Source organism: Pteronotus mesoamericanus, unplaced genomic scaffold (assembly GCF_021234165.1).
Source record: "Pteronotus mesoamericanus isolate MK-2021 breed Mesoamerican mustached bat unplaced genomic scaffold, CSHL_Meso_final scaffold_167, whole genome shotgun sequence".
Lineage (NCBI taxonomy): Eukaryota > Metazoa > Chordata > Mammalia > Chiroptera > Mormoopidae > Pteronotus > Pteronotus mesoamericanus.
Genome location: NW_026555308.1, coordinates 1,113,001 through 1,133,540, shown reverse-complemented (window position 1 = coordinate 1,133,540; position 20,540 = coordinate 1,113,001). Strand labels below are relative to the sequence as shown.

Here is a 20,540-nt window from a genome sequence, read left to right as displayed (position 1 = left end):
AGGGAGTCTGACCAAAATGCCAAACTAGCTCTCGAACAAACAAGGCCTTTAAACAAAACACTCAAAACAGTCCCCGAATTAAGCATGGAGAACTTCGGAACAAGAAGCCGAAGCTCAATTACAAGAGAAGACTTACCCTTTCCAGCTCCTGAGTTGAGAAGGAGATAGTGAGCTTAAGGCAGCTCTCTGGGCACTAGCACCTGTTTGCCTCCCCTCTCCCACCCCCAAGCCCGGAGCTATCGGGGTTTCTTTTCTGGATTCCGAGCGAGCGCCCAAATACCGTGGGTAAAAAAGTCGACTACGTATTTATCACCACAAAGGATTTATTCAGAAAAAAGAAAGGATTGCAATTCAGGACCTAGAGACTCGGTGAGCCACAAGAAAGATGAGTCAGAAAAAAAAGATGGAGAAAGTACTTTATAAATGGGCACAGGAAGTTAAGAGGAGGGCTGATACGACCATAGAGCTCTGTTGTTACCCTAGAGTTCCTCCTGTAGGACTTTCCTGACAGTAGTGTGTGAGAGCTCCTCATACAGGCCCTCTCAATTCCTGTCTAGGTTGAGGTCTCACAAATTTTGACGCTGGCAATCCTACTGACTGGTGCTCCTTGATGGAGCTGCAGGAAAGAGGGTATCCCAAGAAGAGGGTCTGGGGAGAGACGCGCCGGAGACCTCCGTAATGCTTGCAGAGGGTAGAGCGCCCAGAACCGGAAGTGCTACTCTACCCGGCCCCTCTCCGGAGCGAAAATCTCGCGTGAACTTCCTTCGGGCGGGGCCGTTGTTGGGCGGGGTGGTGACGTCGCCCCGGAAGGGGCGGGACAGCTAGGAGACTGGCCGCGCCAGGCCGGTCGGGAGGGGGCTGGAACCCTTACCATGGCGGCGGCTGCAGGCGCCGATAGTCGGCGCGCGGCCCTGGAGGCGGCGACTGCAGCGCCCGAGAGGGGCGGTGGGAGCTGCGTGCTGTGTTGCGGGGACCTGGAGGCCACGGCGCTGGGCCGCTGCGACCATCCGGTGTGCTACCGCTGCTCCACCAAGATGCGGGTGCTTTGCGAGCAGCGATACTGCGCCGTGTGCCGCGAGGACCTGCGCCAGGTGCGTCGCGGCGGCCGGGCCGCATGTTCCGGGTGGTCACGGGGGCGCGGCCGGGCGGAGCGGCCCTGGGCGGCGGGCACCCGGCACCGGAAGGGGACTTTGCCTTCCTGAGGTCCGCCCGCAGCCCTGATGGCGCCGGCTTCCAGAAGAGAGGCCTGGCGGGCCACCCGGGGCAGTGTCCTGACCGTGAGGCCTACTGTGGGGCGTCTAGAAGCAGGAGGCAGGAGGTGGACGAAATGGGTCGAAGTGGGAGTGATTTCTGTGGGACTAGGGGGCTCTTTCCTTCTGCGCTCCGGGAATTCCTGTCAGGTCATAGGAATGAGTATGATCAAAGAAAGAACTCGACCTGCTTGTCTTTTGGTGTTTATACCTCAGGAATCTTCATTCTAGTGGAGGAGACAGTGCAAATGGGCACCTCCAGCGGTAATGTGTTTTGGGAGTACAGGGTCAAACTGGGCGTTTCAAGCCCAGCTGTGTTCCTGGCTCACTCTCCTACCCCCTACCCACCCACCCACACACACCCGTTACTGAAACTGTTATTTTTCATCTACCGAGTGGAGCTAGTACTCACACCTGCTCATGAGAGGGGAAGGCAGAACCACTGAGGTCTCCTCAGAGTGCATGGTGGGTGGGGATAAAAAGGCCCTCCTTACCAGTTCCAACTGGGGGGTTCACTCAGCTCCCTAGTGAAAGGGGGAAATTCTGACTCTGTCCAGACCTGGAAGCCCTGGAGGGGTCAGAGGGCACCAGTGAGCTTTGCCAGCTCCGTAGCTACAATGCCAGCTGCTGGCTGGGAGCACCTAGCTGGGCTCCCCTGATTTGCTGCGCTTTGAGATGTTTGCTTCCAGCGTTGTGAAATTTCCCTGGTTGGTTCATGGAAAGCTTGGACTGGTGACATCTGCCAGGGAATGTGACTTTTCTCTTCCTAGAAGATGTTGAGGAATAGGTTTCTTTTTTTTTCTTTTTTAAAGTAGACATTGATGTGAAAGGAGCCAAGTGGATTCTGTGGCCCATGAGCGTTCTGTGGGCACCTACTTTGTGCCCCATCAGAAAGACACTTGGGGATGCTGTCAGTCTGTAATGGGGTGGACAGAGACGGATATGGCTGTGGGAGAGATCTGGGGTGCGGAAACAGTCGGGGAAAACTTGGGCTTACTCAAGAGGGCACGTCCCAGTTTTGCCAGAGCCTGCCTCCTTGCCAGCCAGTCTTACATAGCATTATGCAACTCTTGGATGGCCAGGTTTCCCAGCATACCTGTAGCTTCCTTCCAGAAAAGAAGGTGCCAAGGAGGCCCTCGTCCTGGACACTGCTGGTGTCACTCAGAAGTGAGCCAACACCTATGTATATGGCTACTGTAGCCGGCATCTGGCCTCTCTCACTCCATCTGGGTCCCATACCCTTCAAGTGCTTTGTGGCAAGACGATGTTGATATGAGCTGTCAGCAGGGTTCAGCTGGGGTATGGTTTGGCACATGGTGACCCTGGCTGACACTTGTTTTCTCTGGCCTGCCCCATATTGCTAGGCAGCAGGAAGGTGTCTGGGAAATTTGGGGAGATAATGCTCCTCTCCATTCTGCTTCACTCTCACTCGAACTTGTAGTTCCACCCTGACCTTTCCTGATCTTTCGTTGAGTTCTACACTGTTCTCTGAACTCCTGTTACCTTATACCCACTCAGGAATACCACAGTGACCCCAAGCCCTGGAACCTGCCTCTGCTCTGGCCGTCCTTATGGGACTAAGTCTTTGAGAAAAACTGGGAGGAAAGTGTTCCAAGATGCTGTGTGGAACAGGCCAGCTGGTGAATTCCTGCACCTTGACCAAGTGCTTCCCTGTGCCAGCCAATGGGAGCAGGCACTGGGAAGAGCAGATGCAGCATAGCTCTGCAGCTTTTGGTCAGGCAAGGAGCCAGATCAATCTAGATTGCTGGCAGGTGCTCAGGGTGGAGGCTGAGTCCCAGCGGGTTGAGACTGATGTCAAGTCCCCAAGTTCCTGTTTTTCCTTCCTTGTCACATCTTTCCTATAGGCACTTTCTTCCGAAAGATGATTCTCATCTTGTTCTCCACCTTGCTCTGATCCCCAGTGATGTCAAAGAGGCTTGATGGGGCTGCTGTACAAAGTGTGATGTGTCTGAGCTAGGAGGAAGCCTGCAGACCACCTAATACAGCCTTAAGCCCCAGTACACAGGCAGGAAGTGGGAGGAAAGGCTAAAGGCAGGTTCTGAGGTAGGACCTGCTGACTCAGGTCATGCTTTTCTCTTATTGCTTCCTCCTCCTTACCACCTTGGTTGTGGATCTCCTCCTCTAAGATTATCATCTCAGTTCTTCTGGTGGCTGTACTCTAGGTGAGACGATCCCCAGGGGCCCATACTACATTCCCTCCCGTGCCCTGGGGCCATTCTTACTGCCCACCCCTCACCATCTGGCTCACTCTTGCCAGCAGTCACTGCTGGCACCACCTGTCCTCATGCACTCAGCCTTAGTGAGTGCCCACTGCATACTGAGAGTAGGGAGCAGCAAGGCCTCAGACTTCTCCCCACCTCTCTCACTCCCACCTTTCCCTTTCTCTCCTCAGAGACTACCCTCGACATGCTGGGCCTACTCAGGGGTGCATTTCCCCCTTTGGTCATTTATTGCCTGGCTTACCCAGAGGTGCCCAAGATGGTCCATCCTCAAGTATCTAGGCCTGATCTGGCCTCTGTCCTTGGACATAACAAATCCCTTCCATCAGGTGATCACCAGGATGGGTGTGTCTGGTTGGCTCTCTGGTATATTCCTGTCCATCCTGGGTCAGGCTACCATGCCCTTGTCCTTTTCCAGTCACTCAGTCTTCCCACTCACCTCACCCTTTGCTGGGAGACAGGGATGCTAGCCATACTAGGCTGCGCTGCTGTCCACTCGTTTGCTCGTTGCTGAGCTCGACCTCTGGTGCCCGCCTGGGAGAGGCCCCAGTCCTGTCTGGGAGGGGCAGTTAGCATATCCCCACTCCACACCCCCGGCTCCAAACCTGCTCACCCTCATTCTTATAAAACCCCAGCCATATGCCTGCATACCCATAGTCATTTTCCTTTCCCAAGCCTATTCCTATGCTTCCAGCCCCTTCCTGAGCCAAGCTCATGTTCCCCTTTTCCTGGCCTGGCTCAGGTATGCCCAGCCTGGGCTGCCCCACCAGACTTCTTAGGAGGGACAAGCACCCACCAAGCAGCCTGGTGATTGATCTTGAGACCTGCACCCTATCTCTGTCGATGGCAAGGGTGCCTGCAGCCCAAGGAGACACCACCCACAGTAGATAGGAGCTTATTTCTGAAAAGAGGGCACTGGAGCAAGGGGGGTGGTGTGACAGGACATCCCAGCACAGATTTTCTCTGAGGAATGAAGTCTTTCCTCTGCTGGGTCTGTCGTGCTTGGATGCTCCTTGGCAGCCTCAAGGGTTCTCTGTGGGCTGCTTGCTTGGCCACCTTTGAGGCAGGTGCCGAAACTCCTAAATCTGCAGCCTGTGTTGCCCCAGCCCAGCTAAGGTACATCTTCCAGTGGGTAGCTCCCAGCCTTGTGGCCCTGGGACTCAGGCACCTTTCCCTGGGCAGGATGCAGGAGGAACTGGGCTTTGGGCTGGGAAGGTACCCTCGGGAGGACTCAGAAGGCAGGGCTGGGCATGGGCAGATCCTATGAGAAGAGGCCATCTCGAGGCTTAAGCCAGAGGATAAGTTGGGGAGGGGTGTGGAGGGAAACACTTTGGTGGTGGAGCTGAAACTCTCCACTGAGGACATAGGAGCTCAGCTGGGATGAGGCTCTCACTTGAGCTTGGTGTGTGACAGAGGGCAGTGCCTGGCCTTGCCACACATGAAGACCAGGGGAAGAAAGGCCTGTTTGGGCCCTGCTCAACCCCTGCCTCCTCAGAATGGGTGTGGCTGGACCATGATGCCTCCCCTTGGGCTCCTGTGGGGGCAGGGTAGGGGGCAGGCTTGAGTGTCAGCCTCCCCATCTCCCCTAGCGTGTCCTCAGAAGAGGAGGCTGAGCTCCCTGGCTCCTTACCCAGGGAACTAGTTTTAACTACCCTGCTGCTGGGGGACAGTGTGACCACCTGCTCTCCCCAGCCAGTTCTGTGCTTTCTCAGATTCATGGCCTCCCTGGTCCCAGACATCCCTAAACATAAAAGGATGACTTCGTCATGACCTTTCTTTTTGTGAAAATCCCCCCCCTTCCACCCCTGCATCTGTTGCTAAGGACTCTGATCCAAGGCAAGCAACCAACTCCAGGCAGAGGGGCAGTGGTGGAGCAAGAAGGGGTGTGAAGAGAAGACAGGCTGGTGTCTTATCCCAGGGAGGGGAGTGGGAGGCCAGAGACAAAGGGGGACTCGAGGATGAGGGAGTCCTGGAGAGAGCAGTGCCTTTGTTGGCTCTGAGGGGAGGCCTAGGCACTTGGACAGGGGCCTGGTTATCGTCCAGTGCAGGGGTCTGTGGAAGGGCAGAGAAGGCTCAGCAGGCTTTACCCAAGAGTGCTGGAGACCCCTGAGAAGCTGCTGAGTTGTGGAGGTTTCCGCGTCCAGCCCTGTCACGTGCACTCCAGTGTGTCCCTTTGGCACCTACAGACAGCCCAGTTAACAGGAAGCTGGCCAGGAACCACTGGGGCCATGACTGAGTCCTGTGGAGGAGCCCTTCTCCTGTGGCATCAGGGAAACGTGGGTGGATGCAGAGTGGCCAGGCCCTGACAGACGGTGCCCTTAACGCATCCTGGCCTGGCCACATTTGTTATTTCCGTAGCTGCTCTTTGATTCTGTCTCTCACTATGAAAACTGTCCTTTATTCATCCCCCAAGTGATTAAACCCTGGTTTGCCTAGACCTCATCTCTGTCACTGCCTCTTGGGATCACTGTCCCTGGAGCAGGCTTTGTCCAGGGTATACTTGGCTGTGAATGAGTGGTGAGCCGGTCTCCCCCTAGTGGCGAGGCTGGGTGTTGCATCTCTATCCCAGCAGCCTCAAGTTCATGGACTGCTCATGTGGAGAGGGGCCTCCAATGGTTCAGAGAGGTCTGCTGGGGCGTGCCTCTGGCCTCCCAGAAGGAGCCCTGAGGGCCCTTTCTTCTCCTGATTGTGTCGTCCAGTGGCTGTCCACTGCCTTGCTCACCAGGCTTTCTCACTTCTGGTTCCAGGTAGTCTTCGGGAAGAAACTTCCTGCCTTCGCCACAATTGCCATCCACCAGCTGCAACATGAGAAGAAGTATGATATCTACTTTGCTGATGGGAAAGTGTTTGCCTTGTACAGGTGAGAAAGGAAGGATCAGTTTAGGCTCCTCCAGTCTTTGCTCAGCCTGTATCCATGGGGCACTTTGTGGCAGGGGTGGGCACATCCCCGTCACCTCCTGTGCTCCTCAGAACCCTCAGGAGGGTAGGGGCCCTTGGTGCAGCATGGACATCAGGGCTAGGTGGCTTGGTTCCTCTACTCCGTTTCCTCTCCTGTAACTGGGGACACTTACAGTGCCCCTCCTGAGGTGGGTAGAGACGGGGGTAGGGAGTGAATTCAGGGAAAGCGCTCCTGGTATAGCACCTAGTGCCGGCTTTCTGGAGCCTTTTGAGGTGCACAAGAGCTCCTGCAAATCAGACTCTTATGGCCCATGGTGGAAAAATCCCATAAAGGGGTATGGTTGTCATGGGGTGGTCCTAGTCTTTCAGGTGAGGGGCGACCCCTGGCTTGGCTGGAACCTGGGCTTTTGACCCCAACACCCCTGTGCGGGCTTATCATGCCCACCTGAAGCAGGGGTCCTGGATCATAGACCCAGTCCCATCTTGTGGCCTTGCTTGATGTGGGCTTTGGCGGGAAACAGCTCCTGACCCCAGGCCCGGCAGCATCTGACTCAAAGGTCAGAGCCATGGATGGCACAGGTGGGAGTGCCTGTCCTGCCTCCTGCTCCCCGGACATCTACAGAGACATGGCGTGAGGGGCCATGAGGAGGTATCAGTGCTTGCTCCAGATGGCGACACTGAGTGTCTGTGGGGGCGGATGGCTCTCGGTGTCTCCCAGGCAGCTGCTGCAGCATGAGTGCCCAAGGTGCCCTGAGCTGCCACCTTTCAGCCTCTTCGGGGACTTGGAGCAGCATATGAGGAAGCAGCATGAGCTCTTCTGCTGCAAGCTGTGTCTCAAACACCTCAAGGTGCGCCCCCAACCTCACAGTACCTGCCCGGGGCTCTCGGGGCCCGGGAAACCCCCAAGCAAAGGTAGATGGTAGCCAGGCCCTATGAGGAGTGGTATGGTGGGGTTTAGCCAAACAGCTTTGAGAGGCTGGTTACTGCCTCTGACTCCGGACAGGCCAGACCCCTGGAGCCTCTCAGCATCCTCTCCAGCTCTCTTGCCTCATAGATCCCCAGGTGGAATGGGGGGCATTCAGCTGCACACAGTCCAGTTAGGGAGGGGCTCCCAGTGACAGTGTAGGCTCCTGTTGTCTGCCAGCCTGCTTCACGGCATGGGTCCCTCTTCATAGTCGGGCTGTGGGAAGGGGTGGGAGGCCTGAGAGCTGGTACCCTGTGCCCAGCCCCATGTTCCTTTCAGATCTTCACATATGAGCGCAAGTGGTACTCGCGCAAGGACCTGGCGCGGCACCGCATGCAGGGAGACCCTGATGACACGTCACATCGTGGGCACCCGCTCTGCAAGTTCTGTGATGAGCGCTACCTGGACAATGATGAGTTGCTAAAGCATCTGCGCCGAGATCACTACTTCTGCCACTTCTGTGACTCAGATGGGGCCCAGGACTACTACAGGTGGGTGTGGGGCAGCATGGGGTGGTCCCTTGGACACCCGGAGCAGGCTGGGCAGAGGCCACTGGCTAGGGTGGTGGGGCTGACAGGGCTCCTGCTGACACCCGGTCAGCGACTATGCTTATCTGCGTGAGCACTTCCGGGAGAAGCACTTCCTGTGTGAGGAGGGCCGCTGCAGTACCGAGCAGTTCACCCATGCCTTCCGCACCGAGATTGACCTCAAAGCCCACAAGACAGCCTGCCACAGCCGGAGTCGTGCTGAGGCCCGCCAGAACCGCCAGATCGACCTGCAATTCAGCTACGTACCACGGCATTCGCGTCGGAATGAAGGTGAGCAGGGCTCTCAAGAACTCCAGCCTGGTGCTCCTTAGACAGAGTTCACATTTTCCTGCTCTAGAGGCCTGAGACTCAGGTCCTGATTAGACCCTTCATGCATCAAGTGGGGACAAGGGACACCTGTTGAGCCTACTTTTCCTGAGCACACTGTGATGACAGGAGCTCTTTTTCCTGGCCAGTTTCCATAACATCTTGGGTCAGCTATTCTGGGATCCCTGGGACTGTTCCCCAGGGTGCAGGATTGTTGAGCACTTGCTGTGTGTGGGTCCTGTCCTGAGGCTGTGCCATTAGCAGGCCCAGACCCCCTCGCCAAGCCCCCTTCTTGTTCTGACCTGATGCTTAAGCAATAAAAGCCTGGGGCTGGTGTGCACCCCTTGTGGTTTCTGAGCCTGTCCCTTGGGCTTACGTGCTGTGGGGACAGGGAAGCCTCTGCTCTACAAGTATTAGTCTGGCCTGGGCTCGTGACAGGCTGTGTACTGGCCACAGGAATTGTCAGTGGCGAGGACTATGAGGAGGTGGACAGGTACAACCGCCAGGGCCGAGCAGGCCGGACCAGTGGCCGTGGATCCCAGCAGAGCCGCCGAGGAAGCTGGAGGTATAAGAGGTGGGAGGATTTGCATGCTGCTGACATTCTCCTGGCACCACTGCTACGGTGGCAGCAGCCCAGAGCTGGGCTAGGAACAGGCACGGGGGTCAAGGAACTCTGGACTTCCAGCATCCGGTGTCGTGGGCATGACAGTAAGGTCTGCCGAGTGTCCTCAGTGAGCAGACGTTTCCTCCTTTTTCCTCTAGTTTCAGCCATACAAACCAGGACCTGCAGGTAGGGGTGGGTGAGAGGGGCCTGCATCACTTGGAAGTTGGTGCAGCTGTGCCATGAAATACCAGTGCTGCAGGCAGATGCTCAGGCCGGAGGCCGCCTCCAATGCCAAGAAGGATCCAGGTGTCTGCAGACCCCAGATGCTACCCCGGAGCACTGAGTATAGGTGCTGCCTTTAGCCACAGCCTAAGGTTGGCGGGAGGACTCCTGCTGCTCCACAGCTCTCCCTTGTGACCAGTGAGGGTGGACTAAGCCCAGCTCCTGGAAGCCTCCTGGTGTCCGGGCTTTCTAGGGACGAAGCTCCTCCCCAGCACACTGCTGTAGTCCAAGGCCTTGCTCAATCTGAAGGCCTCTCCATTTCAGAGAAGAAGAGGACCGAGAAGTGGCAGCTGCCATCCGGGCTTCAGTGGCCATGCAGCAAAAGCAGGAGACGCACAGGAGCGAGGACCGAGAGGAAGGCGGCAGGCTCAAGAAGGAGGAGGCAGGGGTATGGGGACCCGAGGAGCCCCGGGGGCCCCGGCGCCTGCTCCGGACTCAGGGCGAAGGCCAAGGTGAGCTGGCCCTGCCTGCAGACAGCTCTGCCTGGGCCTAGGAGCCTCCGGGAAAGCTCCTTGGTCACCCCAAAGGGCCTGCTTCGGCCCCCTCAACGTTGGTCAGCCCTGACATAGGGTCCCACTGTGTCTTGTAGGCCCCAAGGAAGGCTCTACAGATGGTCCTTTAAGCCAAGAGGCCTTCCCAACAACCAGCCCAGCTGCAGGGGCCACACTTCTGAGGTATACATACACATGAACTGGGGTGAGAGTATGGAGCTCCTACGGAGGGCGGATGTGGGGCAGTCCAGGGCCTGGCAGGCCGCTGACCCCTCTCCCCTCCCTGGGCTCAGCACCCTCTTGCCCCCCACTTCGAAGCTCAAGGACGAAGATTTCCCCAGTCTCTGCACCTCCACTTCCTCCTGCTCCACAGCAGCAGCCCCGGGTCCCATGGGGCTGCCACTGGTGTACCCTGTTCCTGCCAGGGGCAGGAACACCTTCCAGGAGGATGACTTCCCTGCCCTGGTGTCCTCCACCTCCAAGCCCAGCACAGCCCCCACCAGCCTCATCTCTGCCTGGAATAGCAGCAGCAGCAAGAAGGTGGTACAGCCCACCCCAGGGTCCCAGGCTGCCAGCGGGGGCAGTCAACCCCCCAGGAAGGCTGGGAAAGGGGTTAAGGGAAGCAAGAAGGGTGGACCTCCCGCCATGGAGGAGGAAGAAGAGGAGGATAGTCGCACTGGCCTCACTACCCAGGAGCTACGGAGCGTGCCCACTACAGTTGCTGTCTCCTCCCTGCTAGCACTAGCCACTACCCAGACCTTCACCAAAGTTGGCAAGAAGAAGAAGGTGGGCTCTGAGAAGCTGGGTGCTGCACCACCCCTGCCACTTCCCGCTGAAAATGTTGGGCCCCCTGGTGCTGAGCACGCCACCATGGGCAGAGCTGAGGGGCCAGTTGCTGTCATCGTCAATGGACACACAGAGGGGCCAGGCCCCGCTCGGAGTATCCCCAAGGAACCCCCTGGGCTCCCACGGCCCCTGGGACCCCTCCCCTGCCCCACACCACAGGAAGATTTCCCAGCGCTTGGCAGTGGCCCCTGCCCACCCAGGAAGCCCCCTCCCCCAGGTAGGTGCACCTGGCTCATCGGGTCTGCTTCTGAACATCTGGGAAAGGGCTGGGGTAGTAGGGTCAAGCTGGATTCCCCCAGGTCCCAGGGTTATGTTGTACAAGCAGACAGGACTGTAGGTGGGGAGAGGTGAGCCTGTGCAGTGGTTTCCAGCTGCCTCAGAAGCATAATGGAAGTCCAGGTACAGATGCCACCATCTGTTAACAGCATGACCTTGGTCCACCGCTTAACCTCTCTGTGTTCCTTTTCTCCACGTAAAACCAGGCAGTCCTAGCACCCCCTCTCAAGATGAAGGCAAATGAGTTAACTTAAGCCAGGATTTGCCACAGAGGAGCACAGCGTGTGTGCTGGCTCTGGGCCTGCCCTTCAGGGGAGTTGCGGTCTGCGGATGGAAGCCTGACCTGGGTGGTCTGGGCAGCCTGTGGAAAGTGAGGGATGAGGTCTGGCTCTCCCTAGCCAGTGAGGGTCATTATCTGGGTCTTGGTGTGCCACCCCTACAGGCTTCAGCACTGTGGTGCTCCCGAAGGGCACTCCACTCCCACCTCCACCGGGTCTGGTGCCCCCAGTCAGCAAACCACCCCCTGGCTTCTCCAGCCTGCCCAGCCCCAGCCCGACCTGTGTCCCCAGCACTACCACCACCACAAAAGCGTAAGTGTGGTGGGCTGTCCAGCCTTGTGCCCCGTGGGGCCAGGGAAGAATGCTTTCACCTTGAGCCACCCCAAAGACTGAAGTGTCCCATCTACCGACCCTCAGACCCAGGCTGACACCAGCACCCCGGGCCTACCTGGTTCCCGAGAACTTCAGGGAAAGGAATCTCCAGCTCATCCAGTCCATCAAGGACTTCCTGCAGAGTGACGAAGCCCGCTTCAGCGAGTTCAAAAGTCACTCGGGGGAGTTTAGACAGGTCAGGCCAGCAAGGGGAGACAGCGGTGGGAGCGGGGGTGCAGCCTGCCACCTGGGGCCCAGGCCTGGGCCAGGGGTGACTGAGTCTGGCTTTGGGTGGCAGGGCGTGATCTCTGCAGCCCAGTATTATAAGAGCTGCCGGGACCTGCTTGGGGAGAACTTCCAGAAGATCTTCAATGAACTGCTAGTGCTTCTGCCCGACACAGCCAAGCAGCAGGAGCTGCTGTCTGCACACACAGACTTCCGAGGCCAAGAGAGGCTTCCCAGCACCAAGGCCAAGAAGAACAAGAAGAGTGCGTGGCAGGCCAGCACCCGGCAAGTGGGCCTGGACTGCTGTGTGTGCCCCACCTGCCAGCAGGTGCTTGCAAATGGTGATGTCAGCAGCCACCAGGCTCTGCACACTGCCCGGGATGATGACTTCCCCTCCCTGCAAGCTGTTGCCAGGACCCTCACATAGCTCCTGTTTTATGGGCAAGAGCAGCCACACCCATGAGCCTCCTTTGTGTCTCTTCCTCTTCCTGGGCTGCCAGGCAGCCAGGTAAGGCCCTGGTGAGGCCACCTGTTCAGGCTCCTTGGTTGGCCAGCCGCCAGAGGTCACGACAGCCCACCCCACTGTATCAGCACACTGTCAGGCAGGAGTCCATCTGGTTTCCTCTTGGGAACTGGGTAGATACCCCTTCCTTGGTGGTGGGCCAGTCTTGGTTTGTATCTCATGATTTTGGGAAGTGCCCCTAGAGGGAAGGGCTGGGATGCCAGGATTTGTCCCTGCTGTCCGAGCCAGTGGCCACAGCGCCTCAATCTGGGACCTCCTGAGACTGAGGGCTGCAACACCCTGGCAGGAGTAAGATGTTGAGTGTGTTGTGTAAACAGTTTGCTGTTTCATGATTCAAGAATGTTCAGGATTAAAAGCAGACACAAAATTGTGCTACTTGAAGTTAAATCTTTCTAAGAGATAAGCTGAATCTGAGATCTCAAATTGCTTCTGACCTTTTATAAAAGTTTATCTTCAAATAAATTTATTTTGCAATAATGCACATAGCTGGCGTCTGAGCTTCTCTGCCTTTTGAGGTTACTCAGTAGCAAGGGGAACTTGAGTCTTTACACATTACAGCTTGGGTGGTCACCCAGTAGAAGGCGGCCTGTGGGGGAGTTGGGCAGCTGGGGTTTGCTCACAGTAAGCAGAAGCCAACCTAAGGTCCCAATCCTGGAGGTCTGGAACTGCCCAAACCTTCCAGGAATAGCCATGCTTGACCAACATTTTGTACCCAGTGAAACTATACTTCCAGAATGTGAGAGGTATACAAACAAGGTTTACTCCATAGATGGGTGAAAGAGCCACTAAAGATGAACTTCAACAAGAACAATTTAGAAACAGTGGGCAGGGGGTTGGGGGGCACATCTAAATATCTAAGAAAATTAGTGACTTAATGTTTTGAAAGAGAACCAGACACTGAAATCCCTTTCTGCCCCAAACATATAATTAGGAAAAAGTTCTAAATACATAACCACATCCAAATAAGGCAAAGGAAACATACTTTGAAAAAATGGAGATGTCTTTCTAAAGCAGAAGGGGACACCCATGGTGGTGAAGGCCAAAGTCAGTGGCCTAAAGAGGGACGAGGCCAGAGCCATATGGCTGCACTGTCACTGCCTGCCTGAAGCTGAGGACTTGCAGGGTACAGCTTGCCTACCTGTGCTGGCACCAGAGTGATGTCCCTGGGTGATGACCATACTCAGTGACCCCTAGGAGAGAAGAGCCTCCACCTCCTTCACCCTCCACGGGGCAGTGCGTTGGAGGCCGCAGAGGCCGCACGAGGAGCACTTCCCGCCACACACTAGGAGCACCTCGTAGCCAATACCCTCTTTGCAGACCTGAGCACAACCACAGAAGAGTGATCTGGAAACTGGGATATTGCGTTAATGATACTGAAATGATACTTAACCTATTAAGACTATCCTATCCACAAAACTAGGTGACACTTTAGTTCTGGCTGTGTGAAGAGCACTGCTTTGAGCTCTTCACATGTTAACATGTGGCTTACACATGTTATCTGTCCCACCCTATATGATAGGAACTATTATCCTTTTACAGAAGAGGAACCTGAGGCACAGACAAGAGACTTGCCCAAGATGACCAATGTGGCAAAGGCAGCATTCCAGCTCCAGAGACAGTTCTTAACTTTTCACTTAACCAGGACTTTATTAACCAATTAGAAATCTTAGAAATAAAAAACTGACAAAAACAGTTCAGTTGAAAAGAAAAGAAGACCAAGCTGGGAAAATCTCCAAAGGGCAAGCTGGTCATAGAATGTGACTCTGGAAGCTGCATGGTACACCTGGTGGTGGTCCCACCACCAGTAGTAGGTGGTGAGAAGGGGACATTCGGAGAAATCATGAGTGCTTTTCCCCAGCAGTGAAGAACTATTTTTAAAAAAAAGCACTAAGGATAAACTTTTTTAAAAATTTATTTTTAGAGAGGGGAAGGGAAGGAGAAAGAGAAGGAGAGAAACATCGATGTGTGGTTGCTTCTATGCACACCCCCTACTGGGGCCTGGCCTGTAACCCAGGCATGTACCCTGACTGGGAATTGAACCAGCAACCCTTTGGTTCACAGGCCGGCACTCAATCCACTGAGCCACACCAGTGAAGGCAGGATAAATTTTTTTAAGCCACATCTAGACACACAACTTAGGAAAAAAATTATTACCAACATGACAGATAAGCTACAAAGGAATGCAAATTGTACTGTTATCACTGCTCTCATTAGCAGTGTAAGATCCAAAATTTCTAAGGAAAATGACTTAATGTTCATATACCCAGTAAAACTATCCTTCAAGAACATGGGAGTAATATAGACTCAAAGTTTACATCCATTGACTGATGAAGAGCTACTAAAGATATACTCCCACAAGAAATATTTAGTTATCCTGCTATTATAAGAGGGATAAAAGAGATGGAGACCAGCATTTCAGAGAGCCAGCTCTGAGCAATTCAGTTCCAACCCAGTGTGATGTGTGGTGAGGGGCTGGTGGACCTGGAGGACTCCGTGAACATGGAGGTCAGCCTGGCCTCCACCTCCTAGATTCTTGGCCCTGGGGCCCTTTAGATCCTAGCTGCTGCCACTGAGAGGGGTAGGGGTAGAAATGAGCCCAACAGCATCTAGGCCACAATAAACTCATTTACAGTGGTTTGGGGTTGTTTTTTTAATATTTTATTTATTTATTTTTAGGGGGGGAGGGACAGAAAAAGAGAGGGAGAGAAACATCAAGGTGTGGTTGCCTCTTGCATGTCCCCTATGGGGCCCACAACCCAGGCATGTGCCCTGACTGGGCGTCAAACCAGCGACCCTTTGGTTTGCAGGCCAGCACTCAATCCACTGAGCTATACCAGCCAGGGCTACAGTCTTTATTGTAAAGAACTTGCAGTTGGAACATGGGGCACTGAAAATACACAATCACAGATTGTTCTTTCAGAGGACAGGAGGAGAGATCCATATATACAAAAGTTGTAAACATGTTCACTTAAATATCCACACATAATTGATCTATGCTACAATGAACAGGGTTGTCACTCAACTGCAACTCCAGAGGGAGGTGTCTGTCTGTAAGAATGAAATGTGGCAACCGCATCTGGTATAATGTGAAAAGCCAGCTTTGAGCAATGCATGAGTAGTCAGCTATACAGAATGACCTCAACCTTCAACTGGGCCTTAAAATGGGGTGCAGGGTGGGGAGTTGCAGGACTGGTCCAGGAAGCCAAAGTAAAGAGGTTTGCACAGAACAGTGTCTCCAGGGCACCCTGGGCAGATGTAGCTTCTCTCCTCTCCAGGGGCTTGTCTTGCCAGGCACGCAGGTGTCCCAAGCCTCCCTTGGGTAAGGTCTTACTAAAGGGCTGAGAGAAGGCTGGTGCCCAGGCCTATAGCCATGCTGTGCCTTCCTGGCCAGAGCCACTCACTCAGTCAGAGGCCTGGGGCATGGCATGGAAACTACCAGGTGAAACTTGAAGACCACAATCACAACATCAAGGCCAGGCTACTCTATGAGCAGGTGAGAGGAAATGGAAGGAGGCTCCAGAGAGCGCAAATGGCCCCACGGGGTGAACCACCGTGACAAGAACAAGAAACTGTCACTACCCATGGTGACATGGGATGGGGAACAGTGGCCATTGGCCATGCTCCCTGGGTCATGGCATGGGGGTGGAGGCAGTATCACTGCCCCCGGCCTGGGGCAAGCCCTGCACCTGGCTATGGAGGACAGCTGGATCCCTGCCTCCAGAGTGGACAGGTGAGCCCTAGGCTGGCTGCCCCATGAGGGGAATGGCCCCCTGCCCAGGCTGATCCACTGGAGGCTGGAGCACACATGTCCAGGGCTGTACTGTCCCCTCCTCAAGATCTCAGGCCTGGGGCTGGAGATTAAAGGTATGGGGGATTTGGGGGGTACAGCCCTGGCATCCTGGAGGCTATCCTCTCTTGGTCCAAGACGTCCCACAGTGGCTACACCTCCATCCCTGGAGCTGGACCAGGACCTGAGGGAGGTCACAGGAGGCCTTGGGCCCTGCATTGGTGGGGCAGCCATCCAGCTCTGGTTTGAGCCCGCCAGCCACTAGTAGGCGGGCACCTGGTATCCTTTGGCGCTGGTATCCAGGGTCTCGGTGAAGGGCGGGCTCTGGTAGGTCTCGGTACCCTCCACACCACTGCCCACTGGGTAGCCGGGGTAGGCCTGGCCCGCCCCAGTGCCCAGCTGTTCGGTGGCAAAGAGTGACATGTCGGTGCCTAGGCGGAACCGCTGCAGGGCCTTCACGGTGAGTGCCACCTGAGGAGGAGCCTGGGGTCAGCCAGAGAAGACTCAGCCTGGCCTGGCGCTCACCACCCGCAGGCCGCACTCACCCAACTGAGGATGGAGAAGAAGCTGAAGGTGATGGCGGCCCGCGCTGCGTCTCCAGCCTGCGTGGTGCCTGGCCCGGGCGCTGTGCGCTGCCACTGGTTGGTAAGGAAGCAGAAGCCCACAAACCACAAGAAGGACCAGAGTGCTGCGGGCGAGCGACTGGGTTAGGGGCGCTCCACTGTTAGACTGTCCTTAATTGCTGGGAACAGGCTTCCGGAAACATGGAGGCCCAGCCCAGACCTGTCCCTATCCCACCCACTGCAAAATCACGGGGCCCTCCAGCGGCCCTGCACCCTAGAAGCCCCCAGGCTCTCCCCTTCCCGGCCTGCCTCTCTCCACCCGGCCACACCCACCTGAGAAGCCCAGGTCCAGCAGCACCGCGCGACGGCGGTCACGGACGCTGCTGATCTGCTGGAAGCGCATGTCCAGCAGGAGGAAGGCGGCGCAGGCGAGGAAAGCCCCGAGGCCGAGAGTGACGCCAAAACGACAGGCACCTGCGTTCCCGTTAAAGACGCAGCGCAGCTCCGGACCACTCTCGGAATTCACGTAACCCTCGTTGACAATGGGCCCGAAGACTGCGATGGAGAACACCTGCGGGCAGCGGGTGGCGCTCAGGCCCTGGCGGTGGCGCCCCTCCCTGCCGAGGACTGAGCTCTCCGTGGGCCACCGCAAATGGCCACGGCTTTGGGATTGTCTCTGCATTCCCTGCCAGCCCAGGGCCCCTGTCTCTGGGGGAGGGTCTTTGGGTACTCTTCCCTTAATACCTCCCTCAGTTATTTAGTAGTTATGGACAACATGTACCATTTAGCAAGCAACTCCTATGTCCAGGCACTGTGCTTAAAACTGCTACTTTACATGCGTTCACTCAGAATCCTCCCAGAAAGTCGCAAAGGTGCCATTCATTGTTCTTATTCTCTTTACAGAGGAGGAAATTAGGGCTCCAACAGGTGAAGTGATTTGTCTGAGGTCCCATTGCTGATAAGAGCCAGGGCTGACATTCGAGCTGGGTCTTCCACACTGCATGGGGCTGGTAGTGTCTCCTCACAGCTCACTCAAGAGTGTGGGAACAGGAGCCTTCACCTGGACCAGTGATTCCAGGCTTGAGCCGGTGGTGGAGGGGAGGTAGGTATGGAGCTGGGAGAGAGAGGCCAGAGTGTAGGGGGTGCACCAGAGGGGCAGCTGCACACAACTGTGGGCCAGGCCCTGTGTGGGACCCACCCTCAGCATTTATGAGCTGTGCAGCCCTGTTTCCTAGCACATTATATGTAATCACAGGTTCAGTTCATGGGATGTTGGGGAGAGAAATAATGCCCACACAGCATCCTATACTTGTGGACACTCAAGGGATGATGACCCCACATTACTATGATTAATTATTAATACCACACATAAAAGTGTTTGGGCTTAAAAGGCGACAGGATTGACCTCTGCATTTCAGTTAAGCACCAGCACCCTTGTTGCCACAAGGGCTGGAAGGCAGGTAGGAGGTGGACCGTGGTCAGTTTAAACCAGGTGCTGTTCTTTTAGCTCTGGGCAGGCCTATGTCTCAAAAAAAAAAAAAAAAAAAACCAACAAAAAACAAAAAAACAAACCTCTCGTTTAATTTCATTTCTCTCCTTGCCAACCCGGGAACCTAGAGACTTGGTCAAGAGGGAAACTGAGGTGCCGGACATGGATTTGTACCCCAGGAGTGGTCCACAAGTTGAACCAGAGCGGAGACTGGAAGGTAGGGTTCCTACATCCTGGTCTGGCCAGAGTAACTCCCCCCAAAAGGCAGTGGCCCCCTGCAACACCCTGGGCACCGCCCTACTCTAAAACCAGCCAGTAGGTGCAGCTACCACCAACTGCTACCACCAGAACTCAGCACCCTACCTCCCATCTCTCCTACTTGGAGGAGTGGAAAGGAGGAGCAGGCCACCAGTCTAGGGATGCCTCAGTAGCTAGACTGTCCCCAAAATCTGCCCCTCCCACACCACCTCCAGTCAGCCTTCCCAAAGCAGAACCCCATCTGGCTGCCCCACCCAGGGTACCGGAGCACCTCCCAACTCACAGATGCAACTGGGGGACCTGGGAAGGGCCAGCTCCCTTCAAAAGAGCGTGGAGGATATGTGTGCAGGAGAAGCAGGGGAAAGGCTCTGCCTGATCCTCTCCGCACCTGTAGCCCCCTCCTGGGGCTGAGACGATGGCCGGATTCCCTCCGCGAATCCCGTCCCACCCCTGTGCCCGCTTCCAGGTCATGAGAACAGGAAAAAACGGAGCGAGGACTGAAAAAAGGGACAGTTAAACCTAAAGAGGAATTGCGGGGGAGGGGGCAGCGAGCGGTGACCTCTCAAGGTCCCAGGTTGTTGTTGCCGACCCCTCCCCCACCCGCAGGTGGGCGCGCCCAGCCGGGTGACGTCACCCCAACCTGCGGGTGGGAGGGGGAGGGGGCCGGCGAGGAAGAGGATGGGGGTGAGGGGCAGGGCGGTGGGACAAGGAATGCAAGGCGAGGTAGGATCAGGTACCGGTGTAGGGGCCACTCACCCAGGACACGACCCTCAGCAGAGTCTGGGGCCGCTTCGCGAAGCTCACGGGATCCAGGGCAGTACCCGCACGGCCCGCACCGAACGAAGCTCCTTCCATGGCCAGCCCCAGCAGGCGGGAGCACCCCGGGTGCCTTCAGTCCCTCAGTCCGTTAGGCCGTCAGGCCCCGAGACCACCCGGGGCTGCTGCGGAAGCTGCTGGTGCTGCCTCTACCTCTAACGCCTCCTGGGAGCGCGCACTGGCTATAGCGGGGGCGCGCAGGGCGGGGCCGAGCCCGCACCCCCCACCACCAGCTCTGGTCCACGCACCCAGCTAGAGCCCTCCCGCCCCTCAACCCCGCCCTCCTTCTACCCCTCCAACGCTTAGCGGCAGGACTCGCCCATCACAATCATGGAGCAGGGGCAAGGGGCTGGGGCGCCCACTGCCCCTCACAAGGAGTCAAGCAGTACAGGCTGACATTGGGCTCCGCCTTTGCTGTAGCGGAGCGGGTGTACTGAGGGGACCTGACCTCACTCTTCTGAGCAGGACCTTTTTATGAATGTGTAACTGAGGCCGGTGGGCTCCAGTGTCTTCCCCCAAGCCCTCAGGAAAGGGGAACAGGGCACTCTGGGGCTTTTCCCCCATGACCCCCTACTGTACCCTAGCTTCTTCAAACGGTTCTAGCCTTCCGGACAGGGAGAATGGCCTCTCACCCTAGGGGCACTTGTCCAGGTGGGCAGAGCCCACAGGCCAGTACCGGTGGGAGCTGGGCTGTCTCTGCTCCTTTCCTCTGTGTGGCCAGATGTCATTTCAAGGATGTTCTGAGTCTTCAACACCCTGGGTTTCCTGGACTAACTCATGGCTGAGTGTTTAGTTTGAGACCAAGGAGTGTGGAGAAACACCAGAGATAGTTCAGCTGAAATGGGACTTACCAGCCCTGTGCCACAGATCCTTGGCCCCCAGTTAGACCATGTCCCTTTCTTCAGTTTCCTTCCAGCCCAGCCCCAGGACCCCCAATGACCCTTATGTTTCTATCTAGGGCGTTGATAAGACAAGTCTGCATTTGTTGAGCATTTACAGTGCAAAGTACTTCACAATGACCTGTGACGGGGGGCAGTGGGTAGGGACTATTATCACTCCCATTTCTCAGGTGGTAAATAGGCAGGCTGGTTAAGTTCCTGGATCATAGAAGTGAAGAGCTTGGACTTAAGTCCAGGTCCGTGTCATGGTTTCTGCAGACAGAGGGTGGTGCCTGGCCCAGCCCCTTGGGGAACCCATACTAGGGCAGGTGTGGTCAGAGGTGCTGCCGACCAGTCAAGTGCCTTACACTGTGCATCGAGTCCTACCACCTCTCACCTGCCAGTAACTGTTCTGTCTCCGGTACCATCCATTTGCCCCTTTTACTTAATCATTTGCATCAGCACCCAAACAATGGTACACTTTTTTCTATGTTAACAAACATCCATTCTTGACTCCCAATTCCCCTCCAGCTGTCCCATGTCACTGCTTGCTCCTTTTAGTCCTGGGGCAATTCAGATGCTGAGGTCTCCACCCTCCTGGAAAGGCTTCTTAGATGTCTCCCTCTCCTCATGTTCCTCTCACTTC

At 56.0% G+C, this 20,540-nt stretch overlaps 2 protein-coding genes across 5 annotated transcripts; one reads left to right on the top strand and one right to left on the bottom strand.

Moving 5' to 3' along the window:
- The first annotated feature begins 813 nt into the window (after positions 1-813).
- ZNF598 (zinc finger protein 598, E3 ubiquitin ligase) lies at positions 814-12,578 on the top strand. Of its 3 annotated transcripts, none has more exons than XM_054589400.1 (12): positions 814-1,091; positions 6,238-6,350; positions 7,107-7,236; positions 7,632-7,843; positions 7,953-8,170; positions 8,663-8,771; positions 9,357-9,544; positions 9,682-9,766; positions 9,877-10,646; positions 11,148-11,295; positions 11,401-11,551; positions 11,654-12,578. In XM_054589400.1, the coding sequence occupies exons 1-12, from the start codon at positions 873-875 to the stop codon at positions 12,005-12,007; spliced, it is 2,697 nt and encodes an 898-aa protein (XP_054445375.1). In that variant the 5' UTR covers positions 814-872; the 3' UTR covers positions 12,008-12,578. The 3 variants fall into 3 exon arrangements, with proteins under 3 accessions (XP_054445375.1, XP_054445374.1, XP_054445376.1); XM_054589399.1 differs by having other exon boundaries at positions 815-1,091; positions 8,663-8,780; XM_054589401.1 differs by lacking the exon at positions 814-1,091 and having other exon boundaries at positions 6,256-6,350; positions 7,111-7,236; positions 8,663-8,780.
- Positions 12,579-14,788: 2,210 nt separating this feature from the next.
- Positions 14,789-19,177, bottom strand: SYNGR3 (synaptogyrin 3). 2 transcript variants are annotated; one of them, XM_054589193.1, is made up of 4 exons: positions 18,957-19,177; positions 16,787-17,024; positions 16,436-16,578; positions 14,789-16,361 (listed from the first exon to the last, which is right to left on the bottom strand). In XM_054589193.1, the coding sequence occupies exons 1-4, from the start codon at positions 19,053-19,055 to the stop codon at positions 16,152-16,154; spliced, it is 690 nt and encodes a 229-aa protein (XP_054445168.1). In that variant the 5' UTR covers positions 19,056-19,177; the 3' UTR covers positions 14,789-16,151. The 2 variants fall into 2 exon arrangements, with proteins under 2 accessions (XP_054445168.1, XP_054445169.1); XM_054589194.1 differs by lacking the exon at positions 18,957-19,177 and adding an exon at positions 17,235-17,366.
- Between the last annotated feature and the right edge of the window lie 1,363 nt (positions 19,178-20,540).

Coding starts and splice junctions, on each gene's coding strand:
- ZNF598 (XM_054589399.1), top strand. CDS start 873: ATGGCGGCGGCTGCAGGCGCCGATAGTCGGCGCGCGGCCCTGGAGGCG. Junction 9,767..9,876: donor GCAGGGGCCACACTTCTGAG/GTATACATACAC, acceptor CCCTGGGCTCAG/CACCCTCTTGCCCCCCACTT. Junction 11,296..11,400: donor ACTACCACCACCACAAAAGC/GTAAGTGTGGTG, acceptor ACCGACCCTCAG/ACCCAGGCTGACACCAGCAC.
- SYNGR3 (XM_054589193.1), bottom strand. CDS start 19,055: ATGGAAGGAGCTTCGTTCGGTGCGGGCCGTGCGGGTACTGCCCTGGAT. Junction 17,025..18,956: donor TGCTGAGGGTCGTGTCCTGG/GTGAGTGGCCCC, acceptor CGCTGCCCGCAG/GTGTTCTCCATCGCAGTCTT. Junction 16,579..16,786: donor GCTGGACCTGGGCTTCTCAG/GTGGGTGTGGCC, acceptor GCTCGCCCGCAG/CACTCTGGTCCTTCTTGTGG.